We start from the raw sequence: 17,054 nt of genomic DNA on the forward strand, positions 1-17,054 counted from the left end.
GTGAGAGCTACTCCACCAAGAGGTAGAACAATGCAATCTGACCTGCGTGGCTCGAGCGCAAAAGCATCTTCGTGGAGATGCCTGGCGCAAAAAAGGTGCTTCGGGCGAGGCTCGAACTCGCGATCTTGGGGTGCATTAACAGAGCTATGAATCCCATGTCTTACCAACTACACCACCAAAGCATTTTTCATCGATGAGAAGGAGCAAGCACCAATTACGCAGTATGAACGTCCGAGCGTTTCAACGCAGCCAGACGAATGACGAACTCAGATGCTCACCTCCGCATCCTCGTGCTCAGATCAGCCCCGCGCCCACACGAGTCACACAGGCGCAGCTCCCCTCACCGACGCTTGGTTGACAGCAAACAGATTGTATGGATGGGGAAAAGTAGCAAGGAGAATAATACAGACCAAGTCGATGTGCAAAGGTCGACGAGGCGAAGGAGGTATGGGGAGTCTAGCGTCGAGCGCAGAGCGAGTGAGCAAATAATGCAGGAGAGGTTCGCTTTCTAATCACTCCGGATGACTTCTCTAAGCACTCCGGGCAGCCTTGTCAATCCAGCTCGCCACGTACTCGACGTTGGAGGTGGTGAGTCCGGCCATGGAGATTCTCGAGTTGGCCGTCATGTAGATGTGTCCCTCGTCTACGATCATCTTGACTTGCTTGGGGCTGAGACCCAAAAAGCTGAACATTCCAATTTGCTTCATGATGTGATCCCAGCTGCCTCCAGGTGCGGGCGTCTTGAACTTCTCAGTCAGCAGACTGAAGAGAGCCTTGCGCATCTCGATGATCCTGCCGGCCATCTCCTTGACGTCCTTCTGCCATTGCGCCCACAGCGATGGGTCTGTCAGCAGCAGAGTCACCACCCTAGCTCCGAATGCCGGCGGGTTGGAGATCTCGGCTCGCTGAATCACAGCTAGTTGCGAGAAGACGGCCTTGTTCTGCTCGGGCGTGGCAGAGATGACGTGAAGGGCTCCTGCACGCTCTCCGTACAGACCGGCGTTCTTTGCGAACGATTGGCAGACCAGAACAGAGATGCTCTTGCGTGCGACAAAGTGGCGAACGCTGTAGGCATCTGCATCAAGGTCTCCTGATGCGAAGCCTTGGTAGGCACAGTCAAAGAAGGCAAGGTGCTTCTTGGACTCGAAGATGTCTGCAATTTGATGCCATTGATCCCGGGTCGGGTCTACTCCCGTGGGGTTGTGAGCGCAAGCATGCAGCAGGAAGACGGATCCATCGGGTGCAGACTTGAGCGCACCAGTGAAGCCCTCAAAGTCCAGGCCCACAGTCTTTGCATCGTAGTAAGGGTAGTCCACCGGGTTGATCTGGCACATGTTGAAGATGGCCTTGTGATTGGCCCATGTGGGATTCGAGATGTGAATCTCACGCTTTCCACCTCCGTGCTTACTGAAGTCGTAGAACTTGGACAGGAAAGTCGCGCCCAGATGATTTGCGCCTGTTCCACTAATGGTTTGCACGGAGGCCACCCGCTTCTCTGCAATTGCTGCAGAGTCAGCACCGAGGATGAGCTTGGCTGAGGCGGCGGTGAACTCGGCGAGACCTGTGATGGACAGGTACTCGTGGTCTACTGACTCATCTGCGATCAGAGCAGCTTGGGCCTGGTTGCAATGACGCAGAGAGAGAAGCAGTGTGAGTGAGTTCCGACGACACATCGTGGCCGTATCTTTCCAGCTTGCCGACTCACCTTCTTCACAGACGGCAGCACCCAGGGGTTGCCATTGTTGTCTCTGTAAGCTCCAACACCCAGGTTGACCTTCTTCTCGTATTGGTCGGCCTTGTAGGCTGCTGTCAGCTGAAAGATGCTATAAAAGAGCAAGAGGAAAGTGATGCAAAACGTCCGGTCAGCTGCTGTCCAGCTTTCCTATTGCCGCGAAGTTGAGTATCCGCCATACCCACGCATCAGGTGGAGCCTCGGGTACCGACGACCAGACCTCTGTGGCGGGAGCAGCCATGACGATTTATGTGGGAGGGTGGAAGGAGTGTGAGGGCGGGGAGGTATACCAGTGGTCGAGAAGACGGCAAGGAGGAACGGTGTAGTCGTCAAGATGGATAGAAGCAAAGTGAGTCAGCGAGAGATCAGAGAAGCAGCAGCAACGACGGACATCTGAGCGGCCGATTCGAGTTTCGGAACACGGAGAAGTCCCACCCGCCTGACACGCGGGCCACCCCGCCAGCCACGCCGAGGTCAAGGCAGTCAGTCAGCAGACCCAACCACCGACCGGAACCCGTGCCCACGCCGTCCTCGCCCGGCCATACGCTTCGGTATCCATCGAAGTATGGTGATCTTCTTCTATGTGGCATTCTTTTCTGTTCCTTTGTCTTGACTGCCGCCATTGCTCCCGGGAGAACCTCTAATCAGCCCTCCGGAGCCCGCGCTTGCCTGGCCCGCCGGCCCAGCCGTACGCCAGCCAAAAAGCCGGCTTTCTCGCCCGAGCCTCACCAGCAGCCCACCTGACTCGCATGACGTGCCCCGGGGACAAACGCAGCGAACTACCTTCCTTGCCAGCCAAATCGTTCCTGAGACTAGATCCCACATACAGCAAAGTACTTACCTACGACGCCGGGGTTCACACCCCCGAGATGCTTGCCCACCTGTGAGACTCGCTGCGAGGCCATCTTGCGCTGCAGAGGGATTGGCTAGGCTAATTTGCGGGGTCGAGGCAGCCGATAATGGTTTCACGAAGAGATCTGAACAGTGGGAGCGAAAGTGATCAACTGATCTGGTTGCTGAGCAGTCGCTGGTAGGAATGAGCGCTCTGTTGGGAGTGATCTCCGGCTGGAGAGACGGCGAGAGCTTGAGGGCGGATCCTCTAAGGGCAAGTCGTGGGGCAGCAAAAGGTCCGAGCAGACGAGGTCGAGGTAAGGGGCGGAGAGACGTTGTAGGCGGTGGGAAATCAAACAGATGAGGAGAAGATAGACGGTGGTGAAGGTAGGTGAGATAAGTACCGGAAACAAGAATCTTATCCAACCCCCTCCTCCACGCTCGCCCGACCACCTGGAACCCTTTTCCCACAGACACCCCGCTCTGTATGTCCTCTTCCCCCGCCTTCCCCTCATCTCGTTCCTCTCCTCCAATCCGGCTTCTGTCTCTCTGCAAGGTGTCCAGCAGGCCAAGGCAATCAGTCAGACCCCGGGACGAGGACATCGCCGGAAGCAGCACTCAAGCCGTAGGACATCCGGACCAGAGGCGCAGTGGCTGGCTGCCCCGCCTGCATGAAGTCATCGATCGCAAATTGTGGCACAGGAACCGGGCCCGCGTGAAATCGCACTCAAGCCTCGCCGATTGGTCCGGGCAGGCCGGTTTCGCAGCGAGAGCTAGACGATACAGTGCACAACGCGAACTGGAATTGTGTGAGGCGGCGATCATATGCAATGCTCTACAAGTGGCAGTACAAGGATCCCACTCCTCTCATTTCATGCCCTTGCCGATCATGCCCTCGCTTGGCTCACATCCCTTGAAGTGATCTGACTTTTGCTTCTACCACTGAGACTGTCCATGCTAGCACTTCTCCGAGCCAGACGCTGACTCTTGAGGGCATGCGAGATGAGGAAAGCTATATCGAGAGATTGCTCAGCGTTCAGCCGAGGATCGCAGTGCGTCTGCAAAGGGGAAGCCGAGAGAGGAATTTAAGTAAGGCCTTGTGTTAACAAGCATCGTCGATCCTCATAACACTCACCAAATACCTCTTTTGCAGCTCTTCCTCGCCCAATTGCATACTGCCGCCGACACACTCTGTCACACTGTTGCCCTCTTCGTCGAGCTCGCCGGTCAGCTCCAAATGTGCGCCTCCCAGGCGTGAGCCACACTCGGCGTGCACCCTGAACGAGGCCGAGAGCTCAAACACAATGTCTTCGAACCTGCGAGTCTTGATGCTGGGGTGCGAAGGCGGGGACACGGTGTTTCCATGCATGGGATCTGAGGTCCAGATTACCGAGGATGCGTGCGGCGAAGCTTGAACGGCTTTGATCAGTGGCGGCAAAGACTTTTCGATCTTGCTTGCGCCGAACCTGCCGATCAAAGTGACTCTCCCGGGAACACAGTCGGGGTCCACAATGTCCAGTACCCTGACCAGCTCATCCGGCTTCATTGTTGGCCCGACTTTGATGCCGATGGGATTCTTGATGCCCCTGAAATACTCCATATGAGCTCCATCTGCCGCTCTTGTCCGATCGCCCAGCCAGAGAAGATGAGTGGAGAGGTTGTAGTGCCCAGCCTCGGGTCCGCGCCGCGATGAAGGCGGGCCCCGCACCTCCCTCGTTAAAGCTTCCTCGTACTCAAGCATGAGACCCTCGTGGGAGACGAAGTAGTCGACACGATTCAGAGTACCCTGGTCACTGCTCCCAGAAGAAGAAGGGTCTGCACCGACTGTCTTCATGAAGTCGAGGGAGTCGGTGATGGAGTCGACGATATCCTCGTACGATTGCTGCAGAGTCTGGTCGCGCACGTGGTCGAATGTGAAGGAGAGGGGGGCATGCAAGTCCGCAAAGCCGCTGTCTAAGAGACCTCTGATGTGGTTGAGAGTCGCAGAAGAATGGAAGTAGGCTTGAGTGAGCCTGTCGGGGTCAGGTGTACGGTCATTCACAGAAAAGCCGTTTACGTTGTCTCCTCTGCAAGAAAGATCGTGAGGCAGAGAGCAGAGGATGAGCTGCAAATCCTTTCCTCGTTGGCGGCAGGTCACCCCGTCTGACTCACCGGAAGGTCAGGACCTCCTTCCTCACTCCATCGATCTCTACCATTTCCTTGTCTTTACTCCGTGGCTTGCCATACTGTCCAGCAATCCTCCCCACTCGCACCACTGGTACTCTGGCTCCCCAAACAACGACCAAGCTCATCATGAGGATCAGCCGGAGCTTCGCCTCCACCTTGTCCGCCCTGCAGTCTTCGAAGAGCTCAGCACAGTCCCCCGCTTGCAACAGAAATGCTTTACCCTGAGCTACATCCTTCAAGCGGGAAGAGAGGTGGGCGATGGAGGAAGGAGTGACAATGCCCGGGAGAGTCTGCAGTCGATCGAGAGTCTTCTTGAGAGCGGCAGCGTCGGGGTAGTGCACGTCTTGCGCGATTGGGCGCGAGCGCCAGGAAGATGGTGACCACTCTGTTCCATTGCTCATGCTGGTTTGGTGGGCAGGAGGATCGCTGCCGTCGTACGTAGGTATGCTAGATGGTAGATGCGAAGTTGGGGAGGAGGTCTGGGGTGACTCTTTTCCCCGCATGAGGGACCTTGCAGCTCTTTGCGGGAAGGCGGCGGAGTTGCAATTCGAAAAATCGCCCTGCAATTCTGGGCTGGGCAGATCTCATTACTTACATTGGTGCCCGTATCTATCGTCCCATTCTTCGCGAAGCTTGCTTCTAGCCCCACTTTGAACCTGAATCAGCCAAGCTGATACACTGAGCAAGCCCAGACAGATTCATCTGCCAATCCCTCCAATACTGGGATATCAGACTTGGAGGTGAAGACGACATACGATGAGGCAATTAAAGCATCACGAGAAGAAGCTTCTCAAGAAGTGAGTCCATCCACATTGCTTTGGCAGTCGTCTCACTAGCCAGAAAGAGGCTTCCTGTCCTGGCCATTCCTGCTTAACTTCTCTCCTGCCCTTCTCCTTTCCGATCACAGGCATGACTTCTTGGCATGGAAGCAAGACCAGGGGATGCGTGAGGTGAAAGTCATGCGGCGGTATCACATTCAAGAGCGAGACGACTACCACAAGTGAGTCAGAGCGAAGGATTCTTACCCTGTCAGAGCAGCCCTGGCTCTGGATCTTAGGCAGTGAGGCTGACAAGCCACTGCTGCTTCTCGTATCCAGGTACAACCAGCTCGTAGGCAAGCTGCGCCACCTCTCTTTGCGCCTCTCCACCCTCCCAGCCAACGATCCTTTCCGCGCCAAGCAGGAGTCGCAACTCCTCTCCAAGCTGTACGACATGAGTCTGCTGGACACGGGCGCAAAGATGAGCGACATCATGGAGAAGATTTCCGTGAGCGGCTTCTGTAGGAGGAGGTTGGGCATTGTGATGTGCAAGCTGAAGATGAGCGAAAGTGTGAAGCAGGTGAGTGGAGAGTGCGGTCGCAGAACGTGAAGACAGCAATTAAGTCAATGTGTTGTCGATCACTGACATCTTCTCCTCATCGTCATTCCTGCTGCAGGCAATCACATATATCGAGCAAGGCCAAGTGCGAGTAGGAACAGACGTCATCACAGATCCCGCCTTCCTGGTCACCCGCAACATGGAGGACTTCGTCACCTGGTTGGACCAGAGCTCAGTCAAGCGGACCATTGCCAAGTACAATGGCGAGCTCGACGACTTCGACCTCCTGTAGTCGCAGGAGGCCGTCACCACCGAGAGACCCCACCTGTGATCCACTGTCCATCAGCAGCACTCATTTGTATATTATATCGACATTTACCATCATCCAATACCTCCAGACTGTCCAATGAGGTTTGTGACAGGTTCCAGATTGAGAACCAAAAGGGGAGTGCTTGAATTACAATATGTACACGAATACAGCAAGAAATGGGTTCAGAACCAAGTGTGCCGAGGTAAGGTGGGATGGAGCCAAACGACAAAAGAAGGCTCTCCTTTGCGATCAGGGGATGAGTGAGATTCTTCTAATGCCCAGTTGCGTCTGTCCGCTCCGTAGCCGGTCCTTGTCCAGCCTCGGCCTGCCCATCGGCGCTGAGGGGCATGCTCGCCTGCGGTGCACCCGGCTGGGCCATCTTCATCCCCGTGTTCTCCTCATACTTCGGCAAACTCTCTCCACCCTGATCTCCCTCCAGCTCAGCTCTGGTAGTGCCCTGAGCACGTCGTGGTCTGTTGGTTTCCTCTTCCGGTAGAGGCCCATCGTCGTCGAGGAAACGACAGCGGCAGCACTTGTCGCAGCAGAGGCAGCAGTTCTGGCCCAGCGTACCTATCGTCGCGACAAGCAAAGGGAAAGATAGCGGGTATAAGAGCATTGCAAAGGCGTGAGGAACGAATCTACTGCCCATGCTCCGAACTCACTGTTGTACCACCACGAGAAGATCCATCCCATGCAAAGGGCTTCGCAGATCTCGGCGCACATGCTTCCAATCGTCTAACGAGCAGAGGGAAAGGACTGTCAAGTGAGGAAAGGAATCTTGATGTGGAGAGAGAGCGCCAAGAAAGAGGGTGTATGCGCTACGTTGCTGCTCTGAGGGAAGGCAAGGACCAAGATGCGGAGAAGTGGTGTAGTCTATGGCGAATGGCTGTGCTCTGCCAAGACACGCAAAGTGGAGCCGCGGATGAAAGTCGTCCGCTTTCCGCTCGACTCTCGGGTGAATTTTGGACCCGAGTTGTCTGCCATCATCGGTAGCCATCCCACCCAGATCTTCCTGAGTGGACGCCGACGTCTGGACTCTGCCTGACTTGCCATGTCATCGCTCTTGCTCGGCTCCGCAGCTGGTACACAAAGAGGCGACGTGCGGCAGCCGATACAGAAGCAGCAGCAGGGGCAGCAGCAGCAGCAGCCGCCGAGAGTGGAGCATCACACAGATGCAACTGCCTCCCTCCCGCCTTCCGTTCCCATTGAGGACCCTTCCTCTTCTTCCTCTGCCTCATCTCCTCCCTCACTATGGTATGCCATTACAAACCCTTCCTCCAATCCGCTCTTGTCGGCCGGTGCATCCCTGATGATCTTCGGAGCTGCTCTTTCCCTGGGCCGGAAAGGGCTGATGCAGGGTGCTTCGCTGATGCAGAGGCGCATGCTAGTAAGCCTCGAGGTCCCATCCAAGGACAAAGCTCACGGTTGGCTACTCACATGGATGGAGGAGCAGGCTCGTAGAGGACGAGAGCTTCCGCAGCTGACTGGCGTGCAGAGTCTGATGGATATAGTCGGCGTGAGGCGGGGTAGAGGCGGTGCAGCCGGACAAGACGACCTCCCTCCTCCTGTGCGGATACACTCCCGAGACCTAGCTGTGCAGACGACACTCCCCAGCGCTTCTACCTCACAAGCTCAACAGCAAGCAATGACAATATCCGGACAGCCTCTTGCTCCCTCGTCCAACTCTCCGGGCACCTCGCGCAACACCAAGGCGCAATTTTCCCTCGTGCCCGGTCCCGGTACTCATTGGTTCCGCTACCACGGCGCCTGGATCCGCTTGCAGCGTGAGCGCAACGGCAAGCTCATCGACTTTACGACCGGCGCTCCTTGGGAGACGCTCACTCTCACCACTCTCTTCTCTTCGCGGGACGTCTTCCCGCGATTGCTAGCTGAGGCACAGCAAATGGCTGTTCAGTCCATCGAGGGCAAGACGATCATCTATACTGCCTGGGGTGTGGAGTGGCGCGCATTTGGGCAGCCACGCAAAGTGAGAGAGCTAGACAGCGTGGTCCTCTCTGCGGGACAGAGATCACGGATAGAGGAGGATGTCAAGTCTTTCCTCGGGAGGGGCGCTTGGTATGCTCGGAGGGGAATCCCCTATCGACGTGGGTACCTCCTACACGGCTCTCCCGGCAGCGGCAAAACGAGCATCATCCAAGCCCTCGCAGGCGCGTTGGATCTTAACATCTGTCTGCTCAATCTCTCCGAGCGCGGCCTCACCGACGACAAGCTCAACCACCTCCTCTCTCTCGCACCAGAGCGTTCCATCCTCCTCCTAGAGGACATCGATGCTGCCTTCCCCTCTCGCAGCGCGAGCGAGGCCGAGGAACCAAAGAAGGAGTATCAGACGTCGGTAACCTTCTCGGGTCTGCTCAATGCGCTGGATGGAGTTGCGTCGGGGGAGAGCAGGATTGTCATGATGACTACTAATCACGTAGAGCGATTAGATCCCGCTCTTATACGGCCAGGCCGGGTGGATCTGATTGAGGAATTGGGCGACGCAGACGAGGGGATGGTGCAGGAGCTCTTCGAGAGATTCTACGGAACCCTACATGGCGAAGGGGCCGCATCAGCTGCCAGCCAAGCTACTGGCACTGGCGTCGTTGCCGTCGATGGGCAACCAGGGAACGCAGAACCTACACGGAGAGCTTCGCACGACGTCTCATCAGAGGAAATGCTCACTCTGACTGCCCGACTGACCAAAGCGGTAGAGATCGTCTCGCAACTCCGTCGTCGTGAGCTCAATCTCGATCCCAGTGGGCGTTTTCCCCTCGGAGCTGCCCCAGCCAATCCTACCTCAGATTCATTCCCACTCAACAACTCTTCAGCGCCTACTTCTAGGGTAGAAGAGGGACAAGCAACGGTGACGGCGCGCAAGAGCCGGACGAAAGCGGCCCCTTTGCCGGCAAAGCGGGGTGGGATGAGCATGGCGGAGCTGCAGGGTCTATTCATCAGGTATCCTTCTGACCCGAGGGGCGCAGTGGAGGAGGTGGAGCTGGAGGCGGGCGTGTAGTTCAAAGCCATCATCAGAGAGGCAGAGCCCCCTCGAATGTAACATTGCAATGTCATTGATCATTGATCTCATCGGCCCACAATCTGGCCCAATTGAGCAAACAGCTACTCCTCGACCGTCTACTGCTGCTGCTGCTGCTGCTGTTCCTCCCTTCTCCTCCCCCTCCTCTCCTTCTTACCCGCTCTTTCATCCAAGTCGGTCAGCCTCATCCTCTCCATTCTCCCTTCCTCTCCCGCCTTGCTAAGCACTCCCACTATCAGCTCCTGCACCCTCACGCTCTCGTCATTCGCCGGGATTGGGTAGGTGACAATGCGCGGGTCCACATCCGTGTCGACGATTCCAATCGTGGGAATTGAGTTGGTGGTTGCCTCTCTGATGGCGTTGAGGTTGAGCTTGGGGTTCAGGACGATGACTAGATCGGGCTGGAGTAGTTGGCTGGCCAGCTTGGCCACTGAAGGGGGTGAAGGGCCGTTGTCTCTTCTTGAGTCGCGCGAGTCACGATTATCACTCCTCCTTGCGGCTCTTGCGTCTTCCTTGCCCTGCTGTTGCTCCTCGAATGCAGACTCGTAGTCGCTGAGAGAGCCCATAATAGCTCTAGAAAGGAGCGAGGGCGAATTGGTAAGGATCCCTGGCATCCACCTCTCCACTGTCACGTGGAAGCCATTGGGTCCCATCCTCTTCGTAGCAGCAACTACGGCCCTCTGTGTCTCCTTGTGTGTTCCCACGATCAACACTACTCCATCCCGCAATACCACCTCCCTTACGACCTTTGAAGCTCGCCTTAGCGAAGGGAGCGTCGCCTTCTCTACATCAATCTGAGCAACGCCATGTCGTGTGCCGTAGACCCATGGCTGGTAAGCCTTGCTCAAGTTGGCAGTCGAGTGCCCCACATGCGCAGTGGCTGCAAGAAGGTGGGAGATGGTCACTTCTCTGGGTGAAGGAGGCTTCAGACGGGTGTGGGCGGGCTTCCAGACACTTGCCCGGGTTTGGGTGGAGCCCATGGAGGAGAGGTAGGAGAGGGTATTGCGCCATTGACGCCGAGAGTCTCTATCGAGGGAGACCTTGGTGGATGGAGTGGCGGAAGCTGATGACGAGGCTGGGGCATCGACATCGTCTACCTCGCGAGTAGAGGCAAGGAGATCCTCGGTCGGTGCCGTGGTAGTGGTCGCCTGACTGCTCAGGGTGCTCTGGCTCCTGGTAGCCAGACGCAGCGATGAGGGCCCAGCTACACACCTCGAGCTGAAAGACGAGGCAGCTGATGCTGCACGCGAAGCCATGCGGAAGGAAGAGGGACAGGAAAGCGAGGGGGTGGGTGTGAGTGTTGTACGACGCTGCTGATGATCGATTGACTTTACTGATCCTCGCCTCATCCTTGGTGGGCTGAGATCTTCTCGTGGGTGATGCATCGGTGTCGGATCCGAATGGCTGCCTCTGCTTTCCGTTTGCCTCTGGCTGTGTGCTGCTACCGCTGCGACTTGGCGAGGTGGATTTTTCAGTCACGAGCGCGGTGGCCGGGGAGCAGGGCAAAGGCAGAGGCGACACGCGGGCAGAGACAGACAGACAGACAGACAGCTAGGCAGCACACCGCCCGCCCCCGCCTGCCCGCCCCCTCCCGCCGCCGCCGCCGCCGCCGCTCTGGCTCTGCTCAGAGGGGGGAATTTTCGATGCAAGGCGCAAATCTTCTCGCCCTCCAACTTCACCCACCCACCATCAATCCCCCCCCATCACCCCCACCCCACCCCTCATATCACCTTCGTAGCATCACAATGGCATCCGAAGTACCTGCCGCCGCAAACGATGACGTCTTCCAGGGCGCCATCGGTATCGACTTGGGAACCACATACTCCTGTGTAGGTGTATGGTCCTCCCAGGGAGAGCGAGTCGAGATCATCGCAAATGACCGTGGGTATCATACGACTGGCGAATGACAGCAGGTCAGGGGAGCAAGGGAGACGAAGGTCTAGCAGAGGAAGGAATTGATGAATCGGTGGCATCTCTCGGGACATCCTTCAGTAGCTCGCAATATTCTGCGCTCGTCGAACAAGTAGCTGACGTCTTCCGCTCTCTTCTCCACACTTGCTCCTTCACAGAGGGTAACCGTACTACCCCCTCATACGTCGCCTTCACTGACTCCGAGAGGCTCATCGGTGACGCCGCCAAGAACCAGGCCGCCATGAACCCCCGCCAGACTGGTTAGTATCTTCAAAGGGCAGAGCTAAAAGGAGCACATCGTCGAAGGGAAAGGCAGCGCAGCAAACGGGAAGGAGGCTCAGTGCGAGTGCTACGCATGGAGGGATGTTTGCTCAGACGGGAAAGACGGTCACTGTGCAAGCTGCACCGATTGGGGAGATCTATCTTTGCATGGTTCTGACCTCTCACTCGCTCTTCCCCTTAAACACCAGTCTTCGACGCCAAGCGACTCATCGGCCGCAGATTCGACGACCCTGATGTCCAGAAGGACATGAAGACCTGGCCCTTCTCTGTTATTGACAAGGCTGGCTCGCCCGCTATCTCGGTGAGCATTCGCAGCATCATGCGTCGACCCAAAAGTAAAACGACAATGCTCACTCTTTATCCTCCCGCCCCTTGCACCTCATGCTCAGGTCGAGTACCTCGGCGAGAAGAAGGAGTTCTCCCCCCAGGAGATCTCTGCCATGGTTCTCACCAAGATGAAGGAGATCGCTGAGGCCAAGCTCGGCAAGGAGGTCAAGAAGGCCGTCGTCACTGTGCCCGCTTACTTCAACGACTCTCAGCGATTGGCCACCAAGGACGCTGGTGAGTATTCGCTTTCGATGAAGAAGAAGCAGCTTGCGCGGGGGGCAAGACACGTAGGAGGGAGGGCAAGGACACACTCTGTGGAGAGTCCTGCGCAAGGATTATCTTCTACTCTCTATTCCATGCTAAGACTGAAAGGTCTTCACGGACCGCTGAGGAAAACGAGATATTCAAAAGCTTGGCTGAGCGCCAATGTCTCCCGAGGCGGAAGAGGGGGGGTTTACGGCGTGCAAGGACGTACGAAGCTGTTTCACATGCTTACTGACGTCTTATTCTTCATCCTGTCCACGCCTTGCTAGGTTCCATTGCTGGTCTCGATGTGCTGCGAATCATCAACGAGCCCACCGCCGCTGCCATCGCTTACGGTCTCGACTCCAAGTCGTCCACCGAGAAGAACGTCCTGATCTTCGACCTGGGAGGAGGAACATTCGATGTCTCCCTCCTCAACATCACCGGTGGTGTCTTCGCCGTCAAGGCCACTGCTGGTGACACCCACCTTGGTGGTGAGGACTTCGACAACGCCCTCCTTGAGCACTTCAAGAAGGAGTTCGAGAGGAAGAACAAGCTCGACATCAGCGAGGACCCCCGAGCCCTCCGAAGGCTGCGTTCGTCTTGCGAGCGAGCAAAGCGAACTCTCTCTAGCGTTACCCAGACCACCGTCGAGGTCGACTCTCTGTTCCAGGGTGTTGACTTCTCCGCCAACATCACCCGTGCTCGTTTCGAGGAGATCAACGCTGCCACCTTCAAGGGCACCATTGACCCCGTCCAGAAGGTCCTCAAGGACGCCAAGATGAACCCCGACAAGGTCGACGATGTTGTCCTGGTCGGTGGATCCACCCGTATCCCCAAGATCCAGTCCCTCGTCTCCGAGTTCTTCAACGGTCGTCAGCTCAACAAGTCGATTAACCCCGACGAGGCCGTTGCTTACGGTGCCGCCGTCCAGGCCGCTGTCCTGACCAACCAGACCAGCGACAAGACCGCCGACCTGCTGCTGCTCGATGTTGCTCCCCTCTCCCTCGGTGTCGCCATGCAGGGCGATGTCTTCGCTCCCGTCATCCCCCGAAACTCCCCCATCCCATGCACCAAGTCGCGTACCTTCACCACTGTCGAGGACAACCAACAACAGGTCACCTTCCCCGTCTACGAGGGAGAGCGAACCCAGTGCAAGGACAACCGACTGCTCGGAGAGTTCGAGCTGACCGGTATCCCCCCCATGCCCAAGGGCCAGGCCGAGCTGCTCACCACCTTCGAGGTGGACGCCAACGGTCTGCTGCGTGTCACTGCTCAGGACAAGGCTTCTGGCCGAACCGCCAACATCACCATCACCAACTCGGTTGGTCGACTGTCGTCGACTGAGATTGACCAGATGATCAAGGACTCTGAGCAGTTCAAGAACAGCGACAAGGAGTTCCAGGCTCGCCACGACGCCCGAAATGACCTGGAGGCTTACGTGTCATCGGTGGAGTCGACGATCTCCAACCCTGCTGCCACCATCAAGCGTGCCGGCAAGATGGAGGTGGAGCAGCAATTGGCCAAGGCCCTCGAGGTTCTGGAGCTGGAGGGTGCTACTTCGGACGACTACAGGAAGGCATCTCTCCGTCTCAAGAGGGCTACCGGCCGTGCCTTCCGCAACTAGATGGAGCGATGAAGTGTGTGCGTGATGGAGAGAGCGCCAGTGTGCCTTCTTGGTGTCCCTTTGTCATATGTACAACTTTCTCATTTTGCTCGTCTTGCCGGCCCCCCCTTCATCTGTGTAACTGTCGATGTTTCCCCATTTCTCGGGTCTTGTTGCCTCACTCTCATTTTGAAGGTTCCATTGCTTTCCTGCTCTTGTCCTTCTAGTCCCATTTCCTACACCTTACGCACCAAAATCACACAGTGAATCATCAGCATCTCTGGAAGGAAAGAAAGAGGATCGATTGTCTGTCTCCATGCATCGTCGCCTGACTTCTGCCTGTCTGCCTGCTGGCTCCTGCCAAGGAGAGGAGGAACAGGATCCAGTGCTGTGAGTGTGCGTGCTTTGACCGCTCAGAAGAGGGGTCATGTGTGCATTCTGGGGGGAATGCAAAGTCTTGGTCAGGTTATCGTCGACTTGATCGGGCACTTTCGGGGGGTACTGCGCGCGATGTGGGCTCATCCTTGTACCTCCGTGCAAAGACGACGTGGTAGGCCCTGCACCTCCGCTCACCTCCTCGACCTGTGGGCTCCAATCGTAGCTTATCGGGCAGCGAGCGCTCTTCTCCCTGGCCCGTCCCCCCTTGGGGCGCGTGCAGGGGGCGGGCAGAGGCCAAAGGGGTGGGATGGACCAGGCACTGGAGCAGAGGGATGCGCGGATGAATCCCTTGGAGAGAAAAAATGTAGACGAGAAGGACTTGCAGCACACAGAGGCGAGCGCACTGACTCCAAGCCAGGAAGATTCAAAGGCACGGCCACTCACCAGAGTTAAAGGGCGGGACAAGTTCTTCTCTCCCCGCCCATCTTCCTCACCACCCCTCTGCTTATACTTTCCTTTCATACCCCCTCCCAACTACTACTTCTCTTATTGCAAATATGGCCGCTGGAAAGGGAAAGGTACTCTTGGCTTACTCGGGTGGTCTCGGTGAGTACATTGGCGCCAGCTGTCACTTGTCCCTCCCCTGCAGCAGTATTGGAGCTGACCTGGACTTCCTTCCCGCTCGTCTGATCTGGCCACATAGACACCTCGACAATTCTTGCCTGGCTCATTGATGAAGGCTACGATGTCGTCGCCTTCATGGCTGACGTCGGACAGGAGGAGGTGAGTTGGACGATCTTGGGCGAGCTAGCTGTGCCAGCGACATCCTTCTGACAGAGCTTATCTTGCCGCGCTTCCTTACGTGCTGTAGGACTTTGAGGCTGCTCGAACCAAGGCCATGAAGTGCGGTGCCGTCGGCTTCATCCTCTCTGACATGAGGCGAGAATTCATCGAGGAGCTCATCTACCCCGCTGTCCAGGCCAATGCCATCTACGAGGACGTCTACCTCCTCGGTACCTCCCTCGCCCGCCCAGTCATCGCCCGAGGCATGATCGCCGCTGCTGCCCAGGAGGGATGCCAGTACGTCTCTCACGGCTGCACTGGAAAGGGCAACGACCAGGTCCGATTCGAGCTGGGCTTCTACGGTCTGCAGCCTGACATTAAGATCATTGCTCCCTGGAGGATCAGGGAATTCTACGAGAGGTTCGCTGGCCGATCCGCCCTCCTCGAGTACGCCGCCTCCAAGGGCATTAACGTCACTCAGAGCAAGGCCAAGCCTTGGTCCACTGACGAGAACCTCTTCCACACCTCTTACGAGGCTGGTGTCCTCGAGGACCCCAACCACACTCCTCCTGCTGACATGTGGAAGCTGATCAAGGCTCCCGAGGACGCACCCGAGGCTGGCGAGAAGCTCGTCATCTCCTTCACAAAGGGTATCCCCACCAAGGTCGAGGTCGGCTCCACCGGAAAGACCTTCACCGATGCCGTAGACATCTTCTACACTCTCAACAACCTCGCCCGCCTGCACGCCGTTGGCCGAGTGGACATTGTCGAGAACCGATTCATCGGTGTCAAGAGCCGTGGATGCTACGAGACCCCCGCTGGAACCATTCTGCGAGCTGCCCACATCGACTTGGAGGGTCTCACGCTGGACCGTGAGGTTCGCCGAATCCGAGACGCCTTCATCACTACTAAGCTGTCGGAGCAGCTGTACAACGGTCTCTTCTTCAGCCCCGAGGGCAAGTTTGTCCGCTCCTGCATTCCCGAGTCGCAGAAGACTGTCAATGGTGAGGTCAAGGTGAAGCTGTACAAGGGCAACGTCATCATCGAGGGACGCAAGTCCGAGGAGCAACTCTACGACGAGAAGTTCTCCAGCATGGACGAGCTGGGTGGTTTCGAGCCAGAGATGACCACTGGATTCATCGAGGTCAATGCCATCAGGATCAAGAGGTTCGGTGTGGGACAGATTGCAAAGGGACTGGGAGGAAGCGACATCAAGGCTGCTTACGGCTTGTAAAGAAGGAGGGGGGCCTTGCCTGTTGCAGTAGAGGAATTGTGGGCGCTGTATCTTGTCACGTTAGAGCGCTTTGAGTCTTCGAAAGATCTATATAGAATACCTATAGACTTGTCGATCCTACAGGCTAGCTGCGTGAGCTCCAATTGCGAAAGTGAGTGGAAGAGGTGTGACGATCGATCGGACGGGAAGTCCTAAGGTTATGAAAGACGGAACGGCACGGATTGGAACGAGCAGGGGTGTTCAGAGTCCGCTCCCGTGGTTCCGTTCTTGCATGCACGGATGGGCTTCCTTCCCGCTGCAAAGTAGGGTGCTTTGTCCCACTCCCTTTGTTCCAAAATCTGGACCTAGACCTGGACCTGGACCTGGACCTGGACCTGGACTATATGCATCTTCACACCACCTCTGTCTCTCCCTCTCGCTCTCTCTCTTCTATGAGTTGCTCTTGTGCCACTTTCTCATTCACTCACTCACTCACTCACTCAGGAGCCGGTCGTTTGTTTGTCCTGTCTCGTCTTGTCTTGTCTGGTGTTTTGTCATGAGTCCGCCCTCGCTGATGCCCGTGGCGCATGGACGAGGAATCAGCTTGCCTTGTTCTGCTGGACAATGCATAGATCGAGAGATGCATAGACGGAGATATGAGCTCAGAGGCACCTCCTTGTGCCACTCGATTGGGCGAGACGGGATTGACTTTAGTCGATGGCGGTCGGCTGGTGAGCCGGAGTGGGACAAGAGAGTTGGAGACGGGCATTGGCAGGGAGAGAGGAGGGGAGAGGGTAGGTGGGTTGAGTTGAGCTGATCTTTGCACCGGGTTCTGATCTTGCCTCTGATACCAGAAGCTTTACCGAATTCAAGACCTATACCCATACGAACACAGACTGGCTCGTCTACGTCATCAGCATC

The 17,054-nt window shown here is 56.8% G+C and overlaps 10 protein-coding genes and 1 non-coding gene across 11 annotated transcripts; 4 read left to right on the plus strand and 7 right to left on the minus strand.

Moving 5' to 3' along the window:
- Positions 1 to 96: 96 nt before the first annotated feature.
- BCV69DRAFT_t26 lies at positions 97 to 182 on the minus strand. The gene has a single exon. It is a non-coding gene; the product is annotated as a tRNA-Met (tRNA).
- A 348-nt stretch (positions 183 to 530) lies between these two features.
- Positions 531 to 1,973, minus strand: BCV69DRAFT_249697 (putative aspartate aminotransferase, cytoplasmic; the record flags this gene model as incomplete). Its single annotated transcript, XM_025490352.1, has 3 exons — positions 531 to 1,619; positions 1,706 to 1,823; positions 1,918 to 1,973. The coding sequence occupies 3 exons, from the start codon at positions 1,971 to 1,973 to the stop codon at positions 531 to 533; spliced, it is 1,263 nt and encodes a 420-aa protein (XP_025347501.1).
- A 351-nt stretch (positions 1,974 to 2,324) lies between these two features.
- Positions 2,325 to 3,574, minus strand: BCV69DRAFT_283215 (hypothetical protein; the record flags this gene model as incomplete). The annotated part of the gene is made up of 1 exon (XM_025492626.1): positions 2,325 to 3,574. A coding segment is annotated over exon 1 (593 nt), but the record flags the coding sequence as incomplete, so codon positions are not given.
- Positions 3,347 to 5,206, minus strand: BCV69DRAFT_283216 (DAHP synthetase). Its single transcript, XM_025492627.1, has 3 exons — positions 4,715 to 5,206; positions 3,699 to 4,629; positions 3,347 to 3,621 (listed from the first exon to the last, which is right to left on the minus strand). Exons 1-3 carry the CDS (start codon positions 5,128 to 5,130, stop codon positions 3,451 to 3,453), a joined length of 1,518 nt encoding a protein of 505 aa, XP_025347503.1. The 5' UTR covers positions 5,131 to 5,206; the 3' UTR covers positions 3,347 to 3,450.
- Positions 5,207 to 5,332: 126 nt separating this feature from the next.
- BCV69DRAFT_283217 (putative IMP3-component of the U3 small nucleolar ribonucleo protein) lies at positions 5,333 to 6,514 on the plus strand. Its single transcript, XM_025492628.1, has 4 exons — positions 5,333 to 5,526; positions 5,637 to 5,729; positions 5,827 to 6,067; positions 6,165 to 6,514. Exons 1-4 carry the CDS (start codon positions 5,486 to 5,488, stop codon positions 6,336 to 6,338), a joined length of 549 nt encoding a protein of 182 aa, XP_025347504.1. The 5' UTR covers positions 5,333 to 5,485; the 3' UTR covers positions 6,339 to 6,514.
- On the minus strand, positions 6,415 to 7,200 carry BCV69DRAFT_283219 (hypothetical protein). The gene is made up of 2 exons (XM_025492629.1): positions 7,019 to 7,200; positions 6,415 to 6,926 (listed from the first exon to the last, which is right to left on the minus strand). Exons 1-2 carry the CDS (start codon positions 7,077 to 7,079, stop codon positions 6,628 to 6,630), a joined length of 360 nt encoding a protein of 119 aa, XP_025347505.1. The 5' UTR covers positions 7,080 to 7,200; the 3' UTR covers positions 6,415 to 6,627.
- Positions 7,201 to 7,569: 369 nt separating this feature from the next.
- BCV69DRAFT_260314 (hypothetical protein) lies at positions 7,570 to 9,342 on the plus strand (the record flags this gene model as incomplete). The annotated part of the gene is made up of 2 exons (XM_025490671.1): positions 7,570 to 9,118; positions 9,215 to 9,342. Coding segments are annotated over exons 1-2 (1,581 nt in total), but the record flags the coding sequence as incomplete, so codon positions are not given.
- Positions 9,343 to 9,370: 28 nt separating this feature from the next.
- BCV69DRAFT_283220 (ribosomal protein S2) lies at positions 9,371 to 10,860 on the minus strand. The gene has a single exon (XM_025492630.1). It carries the CDS (start codon positions 10,644 to 10,646, stop codon positions 9,489 to 9,491), a length of 1,158 nt encoding a protein of 385 aa, XP_025347507.1. The 5' UTR covers positions 10,647 to 10,860; the 3' UTR covers positions 9,371 to 9,488.
- A 217-nt stretch (positions 10,861 to 11,077) lies between these two features.
- On the plus strand, positions 11,078 to 13,888 carry BCV69DRAFT_283221 (putative SSB2-heat shock protein of HSP70 family, cytosolic). The gene is made up of 5 exons (XM_025492631.1): positions 11,078 to 11,271; positions 11,460 to 11,561; positions 11,772 to 11,884; positions 11,973 to 12,144; positions 12,444 to 13,888. Exons 1-5 carry the CDS (start codon positions 11,136 to 11,138, stop codon positions 13,778 to 13,780), a joined length of 1,860 nt encoding a protein of 619 aa, XP_025347508.1. The 5' UTR covers positions 11,078 to 11,135; the 3' UTR covers positions 13,781 to 13,888.
- Positions 13,889 to 13,891: 3 nt separating this feature from the next.
- BCV69DRAFT_206714 (hypothetical protein) lies at positions 13,892 to 14,924 on the minus strand. The gene is made up of 3 exons (XM_025489724.1): positions 14,837 to 14,924; positions 14,333 to 14,739; positions 13,892 to 14,197 (listed from the first exon to the last, which is right to left on the minus strand). Exons 2-3 carry the CDS (start codon positions 14,657 to 14,659, stop codon positions 14,003 to 14,005), a joined length of 522 nt encoding a protein of 173 aa, XP_025347509.1. The 5' UTR covers positions 14,660 to 14,739; positions 14,837 to 14,924; the 3' UTR covers positions 13,892 to 14,002.
- Positions 14,629 to 16,214, plus strand: BCV69DRAFT_260323 (putative ARG1-argininosuccinate synthetase). Its single transcript, XM_025490672.1, has 3 exons — positions 14,629 to 14,743; positions 14,841 to 14,920; positions 15,009 to 16,214. The coding sequence occupies exons 1-3, from the start codon at positions 14,695 to 14,697 to the stop codon at positions 16,152 to 16,154; spliced, it is 1,275 nt and encodes a 424-aa protein (XP_025347510.1). The 5' UTR covers positions 14,629 to 14,694; the 3' UTR covers positions 16,155 to 16,214.
- Positions 16,215 to 17,054: the final 840 nt, after the last annotated feature.

This window comes from Pseudomicrostroma glucosiphilum (assembly GCF_003144135.1).
Source record: "Pseudomicrostroma glucosiphilum strain MCA 4718 unplaced genomic scaffold BCV69scaffold_8, whole genome shotgun sequence".
In the NCBI taxonomy this organism is placed as follows: domain Eukaryota; kingdom Fungi; phylum Basidiomycota; class Exobasidiomycetes; order Microstromatales; family Microstromataceae; genus Microstroma; species Microstroma glucosiphilum.